This window comes from Acinonyx jubatus, chromosome C2 (assembly GCF_027475565.1).
Source record: "Acinonyx jubatus isolate Ajub_Pintada_27869175 chromosome C2, VMU_Ajub_asm_v1.0, whole genome shotgun sequence".
Classification (NCBI taxonomy): domain Eukaryota; kingdom Metazoa; phylum Chordata; class Mammalia; order Carnivora; family Felidae; genus Acinonyx; species Acinonyx jubatus.
This window is the reverse complement of record NC_069384.1, coordinates 130572747-130589567: the sequence shown is the minus strand read 5'-3', so window position 1 is coordinate 130589567 and position 16821 is coordinate 130572747. Positions and strand designations below refer to the sequence as shown.

The window sequence follows — 16821 nt, the reverse complement described above, 5'->3', positions numbered from 1 at the left end:
TATTATATGCTCCGTATCGTGCTAATTGCTTTGTATGGTTCATCCGGTTCTCACAACAGCTCTTGAGGACATTGATGACAACTGGAGGCACTGACTGAAAGATTGAGCCCTTCTCCCAGGTCACGTGGCCAAGTGAGCGGGTGGGGGAGCCAAGATTTGAATTCAGGAGTCTGAGGCTGAAGGCCATGCCCTTAAGTGGTTTGGGGATGTATGTTAAGGATGTGGAGGATGAGTGTTCTGAGGTTCCTACCAGGACTACAGGTGAAAGAAGTCTAGGACTTAGGGGACCAGGTTTCTAACCTCTGCTCTGATACCAGGTACACCATCTTTGGGAGGGGAACTGTACCTCCTGAGGCCTCAGTCACCGCATCTGTGAAATGGGAGCATCTGATCTGAATGATCAGCAGAGTCCTGAGATTTTGACTTTAATCTAGCCACATGTTGAATGAATTATGAATCCCCCTCCATCTCAATGACAGGGAAATACAAAAGCTCTTTGGTCAGTCTCTGCTGCAATAGGCTTAAATTTTTATTTTTACCGAAGCGCTACATGCACGCAGTTAAAAGCCCCTGAGAAGTTTTACCGAGAATGTCCCCTGCCTCCTTCCTTCCCACCCCCAGTTCTGCTCCCCAGAACAACCACCTTTAACGTTTTTAGCCATTTGTTCTGGTGGATTCCTCTGTATGTCTAAAGTGATGGCAGTGGGTTTTGACTTTGGCGCTGTTGCATCCTGTGCCCTCCTTTCTTTCCATCCTGAGGAGCTGTGGGCAGCGGGGAGGTTATCCAAAGGAGGCAGGAGAGCCAGCCTGCCTGGAACGCTGTGGTGGATGGAATCGTGCTTCCCACAGAGGCTGCGTGACCTCAAGAGCTTTCCAAGGTTATGTGAATTCACCATATTGTCCTAATTCTAAAACTCGTGTTCAGTACAAAACGGACCTTGTATCGCATTCCAGCTCGGTTGGTGGTTGAAACATTACCCCCGACAAACATGCGGATCAATGGGATAGTGCATCCAAAATGTAAGATTTGCGAATTTTTGAAAAAAAAGTGGGTCTTGAGGTTGAGCAGATATGTTAAGGCTTTTGGTGTAAACTTGGAAATAGTTCACTTGTGGCTGAACTCAGGAAAATGCCCTGGTTTCAGCAAATCTCTCTCCTTTTTCACAAAGAATCCTGTGGATTTAAAAACCTATGTTTGACCATGAATGAAAAAGCACTGGGACCCATCAGTCTAAGGGTGTGTGTGTCATTGGTGGGGGGGTGTTGTGCAACTTTAGTCTTTCCTCCAGGGCCTCCTAGGACTGATCCTTCTACCCCAAGATTTAAAGAGCTGTGGGTTTTTTTCCTTCGTGGTGCTTTGGACCTTGGGCTGTTGAAACATACTTTTTTGTAATTGGTTAAATTCCATTCTGGTGGCTCATGCACACGTCACATCAACAAAAAAGATGAATTGAAAGTGAGTCGTTTTTAACTGGCTCATATTATTCAAAAATATCAAGGCCATGGAGGACAAAAAAAGACTGCAGAACTGTTCCAGATTAGAGAAGGCTAGAGAAATATGACAACTAAATACAAGCTGGCGATCCTGGATTGGATCCTGAAAGATTTTGTTCCTTTACTATAAAAGACAATAGTGAGACAGTTGATGCAATTTGAATGAAGTCCTAGACCAGGTTAGTTGGCTTGGTATCTGTGTTGATTTTCAGATTCTCCTCCTTGTACTCTGGCTATGTAAGAGAGTGTCCTCAGCTTTGGGAACTATGGGCTAAAGTATTTCAGGGTAAAGGGACATCATGTCTGCATCAGACTTTTTCCAAGTCTGAAATTATTTTATTTTATCTTTTAAGTTTGTTTATTTTCAAGACCAAGAGAGAGCGGGGGAAGGGCAGAGAAGAGAGAGAAGGAGGGAGGGAGGGAGAGAGAATCCCAAGCGGGCTCTGTGCTGTCAGCACAGAGCCCAATGCAGGCCTCAAACGCACAAACTCTGAGATCATGACCTGAGGTGAAATCCAGAGTTGGACCCTTAACCAAGTAAGCCACCCAGGTGCCCCGGAAGTTATTTTAAATTAAAAAGCTGAAAGGAAGAGCCTTCTCCTCATTCCCAGATCTGTCAAGTGCCTTAACTCAGCCTCCAAATGGCTGGGCCTGTGGGATCTTGACGTTGGATAGAGCTTCAGGGGAATCTGCATGGTTGAGGCTGGCAGGACCACTCTGGCAGGCTGTGATGTCGTGGGAGAGGTGACTGGGTGCTCACCTGCATGTCTGGAAACATTCTACAGTCCCATCAGGGCTCTAAAACAGAGCCTTTCTGGGTAGGAGGAACTTGGTTCTACTCGGGCCTAAAGAAAGCTCTCAGATCTCTGTTCACCTCAGAAGAGAAGAACTCGCAGCAGGAAACCATATTGACCACCATCTTTTCTTACTTTCCTTTTTCCCCCCTCTTGGTAGAAGGAACCTCTTGGTAGTTCAGACCCAGGACAAGTGCGGTGCTATGAGAAGAGGAAACAGCACTTGGTCTTGTCACCAAGGCTGCATAGGGACCGCCCCTGGGTCCGGAGCTGCGCAGTGCCCAAACTGGGATCAGAATCCCTTACGCTGTGTCCCACAACTGCTCAAAACAGCTTGAGTCAAAGGAATTTCTGCAAGGTTGGAGTCTTTCCTGGAACCCAAGGGAGAGAAGCACCACAGAGCCTTAAGTGTGGAGAGACGGAACATCCCAGTGTGGCCGACAGACTTGGTTTATGCCTGTTGTTCCAGCATAATTATTAATAGCACTCCGCCTCCTTGTCAAAAGTATCTTGGCTTGATTGATGAATCGTCTGGCCGTGTTAATTGCAGGATTAGTCAGGGAACCCAGATAATCTCCCACGAGCCTTCCTCTGCTGCCTCCTCGTGTTCTCTCGTTGGCTTTCGCTCACTGTCTGCCCTCTCTTTGTGTCTCCCTCCTCGGGCTTCCTCTGTTCCCTGGGAGAGGGTCTTGTATCAGAAACATGGCTGCAAGGTTCTGCCTGATGCGGGGGATGGGGGTGGGGGGACCATCCCCACAGAAGGAACTAGTGGTTTTGGCCTCTGCTACTGAAGTCAGGGCTCGAGGTGGAAGAGAAAAGGAGTCAGAAGGGAAGGGAGTCAGGTACCCGGTCCTCAACAATGTGCTGGCTTCTTCCAACTCGAAGGCCCTATTTTCTTCCCTTTTCTTTCCCGTGCGTGTTTCCATTTCATCGGAGTTGTTTTAACCAGACTCTTCTGGTTGGATGGAACTGGCTGATGGGGGATTGGGCCTGCACAGAGATGGGGAATGGGGAATGCTGGCTCCAGCTTCCTGCTGGTCTTCTGCCCTGACCCTCCCCTCTCCACTCTGCTTCCTCCTGGCTCCTGCGTGCTCAAGCCTTGGCCTCGCTGGTCTGGCTCTCTAGGCCCTGGCTCTACCCCGGAGCGGTCTTTCCAGTTTCGCCTCTGCTGCAAAATTCCTGAAGGCGAAGTGAGATTGTCCTGGCCCCCCTTCTCACAGGCCTGTGAAAGCCACTCCCCATGGGAGCTGGGACTGAGGGAAGGAAAGCCGGACAGAGGCAAGGAAAGAAGGCCACCCACCGGAGGGCCCGAGGAGCGAGGCGTGGTCTCAGAGTGGAAAAGTGGAGTGAAATCCAGGGTCAGGAGCTAGACCTGCGCAGTCCGCTGTAGCAAACCCTAGCCACGTGTGGCTCTTCAAATTACGATTGAAACATTAGAATTTAATTAAAAATCCAGCTAGTTGTACCAGCCACATTTCAAGCTTTTATTTAGCCATAAGTGGCTAGTGGCTTCTGCACCGGACAGCACAGATACAGAACACTTCCATTCTTGCAGAAAGTTCTGTCTGACGGCCCTGGAGAGCACTTAACCCTTTTCACCCAAGCACTGTTTTAAGTGCTTTCTTTGGGTGTTTTAGTAGCTGCCACAAGTACTCTTAAAGATTGGAGGGGGGGGGGGGGAAGAAAACATGGTACGTAGTAAACATAAAAACATTTCAGGTACCTTATAACTGGTCAGTAAGCCAGAATGTTTCCAGTGGTGCCCTTGGTTATGTAATTCTAGAATGTTCCTGCAAACAGAGACTTTACATTTCTGACTCGTTCGTCTTCTGCCACCGTCATAATTTTTGCCTTATCCTAGTTCTGTATCTACTGTTTATTCCATATTTCCCTTTAAATTGATTGACATTTTTACTTCATCTTGTTTGAAGTGGAGACTTCATGACTGTAAGTGAAAAGCCATCAAAAGGAAATACTTTTTTTGAGAGAGAGAGAGAGAGAGAGAGCGTGCCCATGTGTGTGCATGTGCACGAGTTGGGGAGGGGCAGACAGACAGAGAGAGAGAGAGAGAGAGAGAGAGAGAGAGAGAGAATATCCCAATCAGGCTCCATGCCCAGCACAGGGCCTGATGCAAGGCTTGATCTCACAACTGTGAGATCATGACCTGAGCCAAAATCAAGAGCCAGATGCTTAACTGACTGAACCCCGCCCCCCCGCCCCCGGTGCCCTGGAAATGTGTTTTTATTTAAAGCAAGCTTTTTATTGTTTTTAATTTTAATTCCAGTAGAGTTAACATACAGCATTATATTAGTTTCAGATGTACAACATAGTCATTCAACAATGCTATTCATCTCTCAGTGCTCATCATGAGTGTACTCTTAAAGCAAGGTTTTTATTGAAGAATTTTCTGCGTGTGTGCAAGTGCCCAACTCCTAAGGGCACAGCTTGGTGACTTTCAAACCAGTGCCGTTTTGTTTCCAGTGGATGTGTTTTGCTTATCAAATTCTAGCAGATTCCCTTCTCTATGGAAGGCTCAGCTAGATTAGCTCCCCCTTTCTCAAAATGTGGATTAGCAGCTGCATTTGCTGTGGAGACATGGTAGCACCCAACAGGACCCTCTCCTTGGACAAAATCAGAAGGATTCAAGAAAGATCTGAGCAGGAACAACTGCTTCGCTGTTACTGAAAATACACTGGTGTTTCCAGTGTGTGAGATGTCTTTGCAGGGCAGCCCCGGGGGGGGGGGGGAGGGGGGGGAAGGGTATGGCTTAGTCTACACACAGCAGACCTGATGCTTCTGGCCTCAAGTTCCCTTTACACTCTTTTTTTTTTTTTTAACGTTTTCTTTTGTTTACATGTTTGTTTATTTTTGAGAGAGAGAGAGAGAGCGAGTGGGGTGTGGCAGAGAGAGAGGGAGACAGAATCAGAAACAGGCTCCAGGCTCTGAGCTGTCAGCACAGAGCCGGACACGGGGCTTGAACTCAGACCGTGAGATTATAACGAGCCAGAGTCAGACACCTACCTGACTGAGCCACCCAGGTGCCTCTCCCTTTACACTCTTATAATCATTGAGTACCCCAGAGAGCTCTGTGTGGGTAATATATATATTTGCTGTGTTAGAAAAGTTAACCTCGGTGGCTCAGTAGGTTAAGCATCCGACTCTTGATTTCAGCTCAGGTCATGATCTCATGGTTTGTGGGTTTGAACCCTACGTCGGGCTCTCTACTGTCAGCACAGAGCCCCCTTGGGATCCTCTGTCTCCCTCTCCCTCCCTCCCTCTCCCCCCCCCCCCCCGTCTCTCAAAAATAAACATACATTAAAAAAAGTTAAATTCATTCATTATTAAATTCATTCATTAAAAATTACAATAATAAACCTATTACACGTTGACATATTTTATGAGAAAATAAGTATTTTCCCAAACGAAAGAAAAAAAAAATTCGTGAAAGGAAATTAATCATTTAATGGTTTTTTTGTCTTACAAGTCTCTTTGTAGTCTGGCTTCCTAGAGGGGCTGAGTTGTGTGCTTCTGCATTCCGTCTGCTGCCATGTCTCCTATGAAGTAGTCTCTGGGAAACCCCACTGAAAACTCATGAGAGAATGAAGGTGAAAAGGCAAATAAGTCCAGTGTGATTAGGAAAATGGTTTTGACCTTGCAGAGCCTCAGGGACCCCTACCATGGTCCCCTGGACCACACTTTGGGAACCTACAGGTGAAGTGAAAGCCATTGGATGAAAAGACTAAAGGTATGTGTTCTTGTCTGAAGTCTGGCACGCACTGGCGTGTGACCTCAGGCCACATAGCGCTTCACCTGAGATACGCGTAGGCTGGGGACCATCATTCTTGCTCAGCCCGTCTTACAGGGTCATTGTGAGGCTCAGGTAATGCCTGTGAAATCTCTCTGCAAGCAGCAGTGTATTTATAAATGGCATTACTCAGGCTCTTTTGAAGTATGGTGTCATCTTTAATTTGTAGGACAGTTATTTTTAAAAACTGATGTCCCATCTTAATCTCCCTTGGTTCTGGGGACACCTTTGTGGAGGAGAAAGGCCGTCATTCTCAGCTTACAGGTGACATCATTGAGGCTTTGATGAGCGGATTGGCCAGAAAACAGACTCGTCTTCAGTGGGGTGACACCTGGCGCACTGTCTCCAAGGCACGCCGGCCCTGGCCAGTTTGGTTTCGCTGGAGTTCTTACCTGATACTGGCCTGTATTTTTGACACGCAAGTTCAAAACAGGGATTCTGTGCCACCCTCAGCAGTTCTTTGAATAAATTGCCCTGAGTCACCTAATGGAAATGACACAGTTTTCAGATTTGACGATCTCAGGGATCCCAGCTGAGGGAACCAGCCCCGCCTGGTAAATGGCTTGTTTTTCTGGGCTGGTAAAAGGTCTGCTGGCTCTCCCGAGGTAAGGTTATACAGAAGTGCATGGGTCGTTTACTGTAGGGAAAATAGCTTTCTCTCCTCCCGGGACATTCCTGGAAGTAACCCTCCACTCTGATCTTGGAAAACACGTTTGCCTGTACTTGTAGGAAATGGGAGAACCACAGTCCTTTTCTTGAATTAGGAAATAAGGCAAAAAGCACAAGGTCAGTTGCGGCAAGCTGTCTGAAAAATGTAGCCAACTAGCACTCGGAGGGATTTAGAGAAATGCTTTGTCCAGGTTAGTTCCGGGTTCTGTTCCATATAAACATGACTTTGTTGTCAGGGTTAAAAGCCTCTAGCACTTAACCATATTTAATTACTAGTGCTTTGCCATAATACGACTGTAGACTGACCCTCTCCTCCCTATCTATATTAATTATGACTACTTTAAGGCCTACTTGTCTATCTTTTTTATTTCATTCAATTGCGAATGACAGAAGTGCAATTCAACTACTTTAAGCAAAACATAAAACAGTTGCGACAGCTGAGGTTGTGTGTGCTGTTTTGGCTCTGGGGAAGGTGGAGTGTAGGGTGAGACTGTAAAGCATTGCCACTTCCGGAAGCTCAGAGTGTTGCCAGCTGGGACTTCCTCCCTCTCCCAGGCTCTCCCCTCCTGTTGCCAAGATGGCTGCCATCTGCTCTAGCCTTTCATTCTATTCTCTCAGCCTTCTCCGTGAAAAATAGTTCCTCCGACCGGTTCAGAAAAGTCCCAGAATGAAGTCTCATTGGTTCTCATGGGTCACATGCTTTCCCTCAATCATCGAAGCTAGGTGTATCCAAATCTGATTGGCCAGGCCTGGGTCACGTGACCACTTCTGGGCCCTGGGTGAGGCCCAAGAAAGTCAAGGCTGTTAGCATTGGGCTGGCAGAAAAGATGGGGGTTTGTGGGCTCTCACACTCCAGTGTTTGTGGAGACGTGTTACTCAAATGGCTAGGATTTTCTGTGGAATGGTAAAAGAACTGGGTCGGCATTATCTTCTCAGGGAGAAGGCTGGCTTTGTGTTTAGCTTTTAACGCGTCTTGGATGAATAGGCTTGGTGGTGGTTGGACGTCAGCCAGCCATGCATCATCATCCCTGGCAACACAGCCTCATTTATAGAGGGAAAACACTGATGTCAAATCAAGTCCTTTGGGTGCAATACCCTTTGATGGCCACACGCTTACCCAGGCTGGTGGTCCCAGGATCTGCCCACCAGCATCCCCTGAGGAGCCCTGTTCACTCTTTGGTAAAACCCAGATCTGATCTGGTCATGCCTCTGCTTAAAAATTCACCACGGTATCTTAGCACAGTTTTTAAAAAGGCAAAAAAAAAAAAAATAAATAACCCCATCCTACCCCATTCCCATCTTCCCCTCCCTTAAGGACAGTTTGATCAGTTGACCATATTTTAGCTGATTAGGTATTAACTTCTATGACTAAATAAATGGTGGGCTCTGTATGGCTGCTTGTTGATTTGTCAGTTTTAGTTAACCATCTGCCAGGATCCCAATTGGAAGATGACATTTTCATTTCTTTCCTCCCTCCGTCCCCCCAAACCACCTCTCTTTCTCACTTCCTTTCCTCCCAACAGAACTATCTTGTAGTCAATATTCAGTGTACGTTATCAAAACTGTGGAAGTACTTCATAGTGGAGTCTTCCAGTAAACTAGATCACTTGTTGTGGAAGAATGCATTCTTTGGTCATTTCTGCCAGGGGCTCATGGGAAGTAAATTGAGATTTACGTGAAAAGAAAAAAAAAATCCACCCCGTCTCCCCACTGTGCTGGGATAAAGTTCACATGCCTTAACTCAGCACCCACACCCTTCCTTGCTCCAACCCCCACCAGCCCTCCCGCCAGCTGCTCTTTGCTCACGTTCCTCCCTCTGCTTCTAGTGCCCCTCCCTCCCTGTCTGGTGAAATCCCCTTTCTTCGGGGCCTGGCTTGGGTGACACTTGGGGTGGCCTTTCCAGCTGTGTGTCCGCTTACACTGTGTGTGTATTGAGGCCTTAGTGTTTATCATGCTGCCTTATACTTGTCTATTTACTGCTTGAGTTTAAATCTTGGTTCTGCCATTTCCCAGCTCCGTGGCTTCAAGCATGTTACCTTCGGGCCTCAGTTTTCCTCTTTGTAAAATGCGAATAACAGCAGTATAGCACCTGCCTGATCAGGTTGTGATTGCACGAATTGATGGAATGAAAGCATTTGTGGTCACGTCTGCCACATAGTAAATTGCCCATCTGGGCTCTGCATCCCTCTCCCTCCCTCAGAAAGGCAGGCGTGGTGGGCTATATTCACCCGTGCCCAGAATAGCTCTTGGCAAATCAAAAGTCTCGGGGGGCCGGGCTGGGCACCTCAATGGGTGATGCAGGCTGGCTGTGATTCAGGCAAAGGGCTAGTGGGGACTGGAAAGGGAAATCTCTTTCTAAGGGGGCGTCTCCTCCACTTCTAGCCAGTGGTTTCCAGGTAGGAATGAGGGCCCCATGTGGCTAGATTATCAGATTCTTTTTATGAGAAAATTGAGAATCCACTTAAAAAAAAAAAAAATACAGATTTTCCTGACATTTAGTACCCAGCGTACGGACCAAAGGCACTAAGCCTACTGGCCCAGGGGCCACTGGTTTGGGGCCCAATTCTCATTTTACAAAAGAGACCCGGAGTGATGATGTGATCTGCCCTGGGTCACACGCTGATGATGGCCTTCTGTTTTCTCACCTGTGATCTGGATACAGCACTGGTCCTGCGTCTCGTCAGGGTGGGGACTTGAAGAATTCAGTCATGCTTGTGAGTGCATTTGCAAAGCATCTGCCTACACGGTGTGACAGGTTGTTACTTCCGTCCTGTCAGCTGCCCCTGCCTCAGAGGGACGACCTCGGTGTTTTTAAAACAGGATCACGGGTCTCTTTTTGTGCCGGGTGGTAATGGGGGATTGCGTGTACTTGCTGAGCATGTACTGTGCGTCCAGGAGCTATTAGTTGTGTTACATTTGCATTCTCCTTTATTCCTTTTTTTCTGCCCTCCCTATGAGATGGAAAGTAACGATTTAATTGGTAATAAAAATGATGAGTCCAGAAGTTGTCTGATGAGGGCCTCACAGAGGTTTGGTGGAGATTGGATCCATCTCTCTGGTTAAAAAAAGAAAAAAAAAAAAATCCCGGGCTTCAGACAACATGCTGCCTCTTACATATTGGAAATGCAGTCTGGCCGGGGCTCAGCGGGGCTAGTCCCTGGGCTGCCCTGTGCACCCACGCCACTTCCTCTCCAGGACAGACCTGGTGTGCTTTGTTTCCAGAAGCTGTAGCAGGTGACTGCGGGCTTGGCCACATAGAAGAGAAGGCAGAGAAGAAGATGATGATACAGGGCCCGCGAAAGGGACCAAGGCCAGTGTCAGAAGTAGGATGGGGCTCAGGAGCTGAGAAGCGCCCATGTGAGGCAAAGGCAGCACCCTCGTATGCTCGAGTGCCGGCATCATTTTCAAACCCATCTGGCAAGCCCTGGTGCAGTAGGATGGAGGACACACAAGTGGGACACACAAGTGGGCAGAGCCTTCTTCACCCCCCTGAGCCATCCCCTTGGCCCAAGAGGCCCCTACAGTTCGATGCTTAGAGATAGTCTTCAGATAGTTGCTCATGAGGCGGGCCCTCTGCAGCCAGTGGAGCACACGTGTTTGTGTGTTTGTTTTAATTTTTTTTAACGTTTGTTTTTGAGAGAGAGAGGGGGGAGGGAGGGAAGGAGGGAGGGGTAGAGAGAGGGAGACACAGAATGTGAAGCAGGCTCTAGGCTCCGAGCTGTCAGTACAGAGCCTGACGTAGGGCTCAAACTCACGAACCTCGAGATCATGACCTGAGCCGAAGGTCGGACGCTTCACTGACTGAGCCACCCAGGTGCCCCAGCACATGTGTTTTACCAGCTGGGTGGCTGCTTGGTCTTGGGGCAGCCCCACGGCTGGTGTTCATGCATTGTTCCTTCTCTGAGTATCTATTTCCCCTCTCAGATGTGTGCCCCTTTCCTCCCACCCCCACGAGGCTGTGTCAGGCAAATGCCTAAGGGAAAAGGAGTAGAGGGGTATGGGGTCTGGAAAGTACTAACCCAACCCTCCAATATGTCTCCCTAGACATTGGACTGAGTTCCTTCTTTTTAATTTTATTTCCTCCTCGTGAAGTCCGTGGATCTGGGTTTCTTGACTTTGACACTGTGGTTAAGCCTAGAATGGCCTGCCTGCCTGTTCCTCCCTTCCAACCCCTAATTGAGACCTAAGTTGCTTGTAGCTGCCTCCAGGATGGGTGGCCACCCTTATTTCTTGCTGTTTTCCACATTTCAGACTTCTAGTTTCATTCAGACCGTGCCGTTCCCTCTCCCCTCTTGGCCGAATATGGCTTCTCTGCCTGCTCGGGGCCCAGTATTTCCTCTCCCTCTCTCCCAAGTGACCATTCATGCTCCGGGCTTCTGTATAGATATCACCCCTCTGGATGTTTTCCAAGTCTCTCTCTCACCGCCCCGTCCCGCCTTACCAGACCTTGTGAGGTTCTCTGCTGCTGGGTTCCGTGGCACCTGTACCAGTCTCATCCTGGCGTGGACTTTTCTGGAATGGCTATAATGCCTACCTCACCCGCCAGACTGGACATGTCCTGTGGGCAGGGACCAAGCCCCACACCCAGCATAGGGTCTGGCATGTGGGAAGTTTCCGATCAGTGTTTCTGCATGGAGGACTACATTATACGGTTGAGGACTCCATGGGAGCATAGGACATGGTGCCATCACTGAAGCTGCCCACTGAGGAGATAGAACTTTTAAATCAAGCCTGAGCTGTCCATCTTCATATAGTAGTCACTGGCCACACTTACTTTTATTTTTATTTACTTTCATTAAAAACTTTTTTGGGGGCGCCTGGGTGGGTCAGCCGGTTGAGCCTCTGACTTCAGCTCAGGTCGCGATCTCGCGGTCCGTGAGTTTGAGCCCCACATCGGGCTCTGTGCTGACCACTCAGAGCCTGGAGCCTGTTTCGGATTCTGTGTCTCCCTCTCTCTCTGACCCTCCCCCATTCATGCTCTGTCTCTCTCTGTCTCAAAGATAAATAAACGTTAAAAAAATTTTTTAAAAACTTTTTTTCACGTTTATTTTTGAGAGAGAGAGCACGAGTGGAGGAGCAGAGGGAGAGGGAGACACAGAATCCGAAGCAGGCTCCAGGCTCCAAGCTGTCAGCAGAGCCCCACGCGGGACTGCGAGATCATGACCTGAGCCAAAGTTGGCTGCTTAACCGACTGAGCCACCCCGGCGCCCCCGTGCTTATTTTTAAAATAGAAATATACTTAATTAAAACTGAATAAGTTGGAAACCCATTTCCTCAGCCTCCTTAGCCAATTTCAAGTGCTCAGTAGCCAAATGTGGCTAGTGGCTACCATATTGGACAGTGTGATAGAACATTTCCAGTATCACAGAGTTTTAGACGGTGCTGCTCACAAAGATATTAATTTAGGAGCTTGTAGGTTTTGCAAAGGCCCTCCTTGGTGCTTTTGGATAGAGAAAGTGGATTTTCGCGGATGCCTCCTTAAGCCTCAACTGTTCCTCGTTTTCTCTTGGCTGCAGGATGCCCGTCAGAAGTTCCGCTCCGTTCTGGTGGAAGCAACGGTGAAGCTGGACGAGCTGGTGAAGAAAATTGGCAAAGCTGTGGAAGACTCGAAGCCCTACTGGGAGGCCCGGAGGGTGGCGAGGCAGGTAAGGCAGCCCCGCTGACCGTCTCCCCTGCCTCCGCCCCAAACCGTGTTTTGGATGCGCCTTCTGACTTCTGTGTCCCCAGTCGAAGGTTAGAAGCACAAGTCCCCCAGGATGCAGAGCCACCACGACTTTGTATACACTGCATTTGAAGACAGCCTCTTGCTTTCTCCTTCCCCCTACCCAAGCTGCTCCATTCCAGCTCCTGATGCTATTAATAGAGTGTGGGTGCTGGCATTTGGCCGACCCTGTGAGTGGGTGCCACCTGGATACCGAGATAGTGCCCAGATCCGCCCCCCCCCAGGCAGCTGGGCCAGCTGGTGTGGACGAGAGGACGTGTCTAGAAGACAAGGTGTCTTCCTCTGCCCTCTCTGGTGATCGCCTGGCAGGCAGCAGGCAGAAGACTCCCTCCCTTGCAGCGTCTCCTCTCTGGTTTGAGAGGAATTTACCATTTGCTTCTCTTGAGACGTGGGTTCTCTGCCCCGAGAGCCCAAATAGGCAACTGGGGAACTGGCACCGACAAAGGGGCAGCAGAGGGGAGCTGTGGTCAGGCGATTGCTGGACGGCATGGGACCGGGCTCTGGTTTCAGAGTGTGTCCTCCTTTGTCCCCACTGAGGTGGTGCAGTGTTCTGCCTCTGTCTCCTCCCAGCCTCTGCTAGCCGGCCCCGTGAGTGGGGGAGGGAATGAGCCCCTAACGCTCACCGATGTCTGCTGGGTGCCAGCCTGGGGCTTTCTGCACACCCCCGCTCGCTCTGGCTTCCTCGCACCATGTCTTTTCAGTGTGCGTGGCCACCCAGAACAGGCCTAAGCGGTTGGTCCAGAGTGTCGGTCCCATCCGTGTCGTGTGTTTATGTGACGGAAGGTGCCGGTAAGAAAGCGTTCAGTGAGTGACGGGGACGTGTACACCAGGGTGCGCACGCGTGCGGTTGGGCACGGTAGAGCAGGGAGGGTGAACTCTTGGGGAGACGAAGCCTCAGAAATCTAGGAACATGTTCAGACCAGACCTGTTGAGGGTCAGGGGCCAGGACTTGGGCGTTCTTCCTCTTTGCCCTGCCTCCGCGGGCCTCTCAAATTTCTCATCAGGGGATTCCCTTGATGCTTTAGTGGCTCTCCTGAGATCCTAGCTGCGTATGTGTGTTCATACTCTGAACCCTGAGCTGAGCTTTCTGTTTGGAACCTGCCAGATAGGTTGCCTTATTCCTAGACAGAATGGCCACCTGAACCCTTCCTCCTTCCTGACCAGCTAAACCGGGTTGGTCAGCATCGGAGTGCCTGTTACTCACTGGGCTGCAGTAAACTCTGAGCAGCCGCCCCCTCTTTCTGCCTTTCTCTGGGAGGTGAAACCCTTCTTAAAAGGTCCTCCAGACCCTGAGGTATTGTCTCCAAAGTGCCTGTGTCTCACCAGTCTTTAAGGGGCACCCCCAGCTGGGATGTAGCCCAGAGTAGCAGTATTCTTGACCTGAAATTGCAGTGCAAAGGGTTTGGGTTTTGGGTTTGAGGAGAAATTTACGATAATTTAACATAAACATTGATCAGTACCAAGGAGGTCGTGAAACCTTTTCTGAAAGTCTTCAACACTTGAATTTATTGCCCTCTGACTCTCTTGAGCCCACAAATATCTCTTAGAACTGTCTATATGCCCGTGCCTCGGGATCGTTAAGACTGGTCTGTTAAAACAACCCCTTGGAGTTGCGGCGGTGGTTTCCTCACTTGGTCCCCTGAGCTCAGGCTTCGACACCAAGCTGGTGAACAGGACCTTTGTGTTCAGGGACTGGTGGAGTTTGGCCCATCAGCTCACTGGCCCCAGCAGGTGGGAGGTGTCCATCTTTGGCTGTACTCGTGTCACATGTGCTCCTACCTCAGAGTCTTGGAATTTGCTGGTCCTTCTGTTTGGCATTGTCTAGTTTTTTAGCGTTTATTTTGAGAGAGAGCGTGCACAAATGGGGGAAGAGCAGAGGTGGGGAGAGAGAGAGAGATGAATGAACGAACGAACGAATGAATGAATTAATCCCAAGCAGGCTCCACGCTGTCAGCACAGAGCCCGACATGGGACTTGAACTCATGAGCTGTGAGATCGTGACCTGAGCCGAAATCGAGAGTCAGACGCTTAACTGTCTGAGCCACCCAGGTGCCCCTCTGGCATTGTCTTAACCCCAGAATCTGCATGGTCTGCTCACTCAGCTGTTCTTCACTTTTCTGCCCAAATGTCACTTTATCAACAACAAAGCCTCCCTGGGCCACCATTTAAATAACTGCTACTTGCTGTCTCCACCACCGCCATCCCTTGTTCCTTGATGTGCTTTTTCCTCCATGGCACTCTTTCTGACTTGTTATTGTTGTTTGTAGTAGCGAAGCTCCATGAGGGCTAACGGAACAAATGAGTGAACCATGCATTGACAGGCCTCCAGCAGGGCCAGTGTTCCTCCCGGCCCTTCCTCGGCATTCTGAGCGTTTCCTTTGTTGTCCCTGGTCCTCCCCACCCCCCCGCCCCCCCGGCTTTCCTGCCCTGTGGCCACATAAGCGGAAGGATAGGAACACAGCTGGCAGATCTGTTCATTTAAATCTCATTTGCCGGGTAGGTCCCCAGTTGTCTGTGACACATCTGGGATAGATCTCATACCACTCTCTTCTTTTCCCTCCCCAAATCCTCTTTGATGGGAAAAGAGGTAGGAGGGAGCTGGGTCGGCAGAGTCTCACTGCTGGGCAGCTGTGAACTATGGCATCGCTCCTTCCTCTCATCCCTTCTCGTGGCTAGTGAGGCTAGTGATCGTGACAATTACGGAGTCCCTTGGGTGAGCCACTGAGTCATCAGGTCTCACAAGATAATAGCCAGACCCTGGGGATGACTGAGTGACTCACTGTCAACCGGCAGAGGCCAAGAAGAATGTGAAGGGAACCCCTGCCTTCTTGCAGGTGGGGCAGGAAAAGGAGGGCGGAGAAGGCCCGGAGTGACCTCTGCCCCTCGCCCGCAAGGGACCTTGCTGGCGTATAGCCGAGGAACTGGAAGGATGCTCAAAGGCTGAGGCGGGGCACGGATGTCACATTTCATCTGGGCACACGGTGGGCTGTCTGGGCTTGGGCCAGGTGACTCGGTCTGTTTGTGTACCAGCATCCTCTGACCTTCCTGATGGCGAAGGGGGTGGGGCCCACCTCCAGCGGCTGCCAGTTGGGCTTCCTGTTTTCTTCCTCTCTCTGATCCCCACCCCCTTCCCTTCTGTATTTACAGACTCTCTGGCTGTGTACAGCAGGGGCGGTCTCTGAGCATCTCCTTCAACGTGTATCGTGAGGCACTGTGTTCCCAGAGCCTCTGCCTCCTGGTCTAGGAAGCAGGGGTGGTTACGGGAGCCGCCTCGGCTCTCCCGTGAGGTTGTCTCGGGACTTCAGGGAGGCACCGTGTTTGACAGGAGAATCCCTGCAAGAGCGTAGGTTTCAGCTGCATTAAACAACTTTTTTTGTTGGAGAAAATTTCGAAAATAGACGAAACGAAGAAAAGAAGTCCCTGTATCTTCTGTTAATATTTGATTTGTGTCTCCTTTTTTTTTTTTTTTTTGTATGAGATCATCCTGGTGGTGGTTTTATGATCTGTCTCTCTGAATGCCCATGTCCATCCATCCAGAGCCCTGATGCAGAAGAGACTTAAAGAGCTTGATTTTCCATAAAGAGTCTACAAAGAGTTGTAATTGTTGGGTCAGTAGAAATTGTATTTGCTCATCAAAAATTTGCGTTAACTTTATTGGTCCTGTTGTCACGTTGGATAAGGGATGAGTCAGCTCCAGTCCTCTGATTGTGAAAATCCAGCCCAAATTCCACCAAGAGGAGGGAGAACATAGCCCCCCACGCCCAGCTGGGGTGGGGGCAGGGAACTGGCTTTCATTTATTTGAGGGTTTTTGTCCTTGAGCCAGAGCATGTTTGTAAGGCTGCTTTGACATACCTGTCAGCCCACGTGGCCTTCAGCGTGTATAAGGCGTCAGTGTCTGACGAGGGGGTGGAGCCATGTGAGCCCGAACAGTTGAGTGTTTCTTGCTAGCTTTGCTCCTGGGGCTCTGACTGGTCTAGCAGTGGCCCTGGGCCTGTCGTTTTTATCACTGCCAGTCCCAGTGCTTCCGCTTTTTTGTTTCTCTTTTGAAAGTGCGGTAAACTATAGAGAACGTACATATCACCATTTGAGCCATTTCGAAATGTGTAACTGAGCAGCATTAAGTATGTTCCTATTAGGGAGCAGCCCCACCGCCATCCATCTTCAAGTTGTGTTAGATGCCAACTCCCCCTTCCTCCCTCCACCTCTACTTTCTGTCTCTGGGATTTTGACTCTTCTAAGTGCCCCATACAAGTGGAATCAGGCAGTATTTGCCCTTCTGTGACTGGCTGATTTCACTTTGCATAACCTCTGCAAGGTTCGTCCATGTTACGGTGTA

General features: G+C 49.5%; 1 protein-coding gene across 1 annotated transcript in view; it reads left to right on the top strand.

The window, feature by feature from the left end:
* Nucleotides 1-16821, top strand: part of SH3BP5 (SH3 domain binding protein 5) — a 76419-nt gene that overhangs the window by 14417 nt on the left and 45181 nt on the right. The window contains exon 3 of the mRNA XM_027061872.2: nucleotides 12279-12407. Coding sequence (XP_026917673.2) covers nucleotides 12279-12407 — 129 coding nt within the window. The remainder of the gene's footprint in view (nucleotides 1-12278; nucleotides 12408-16821) is intronic.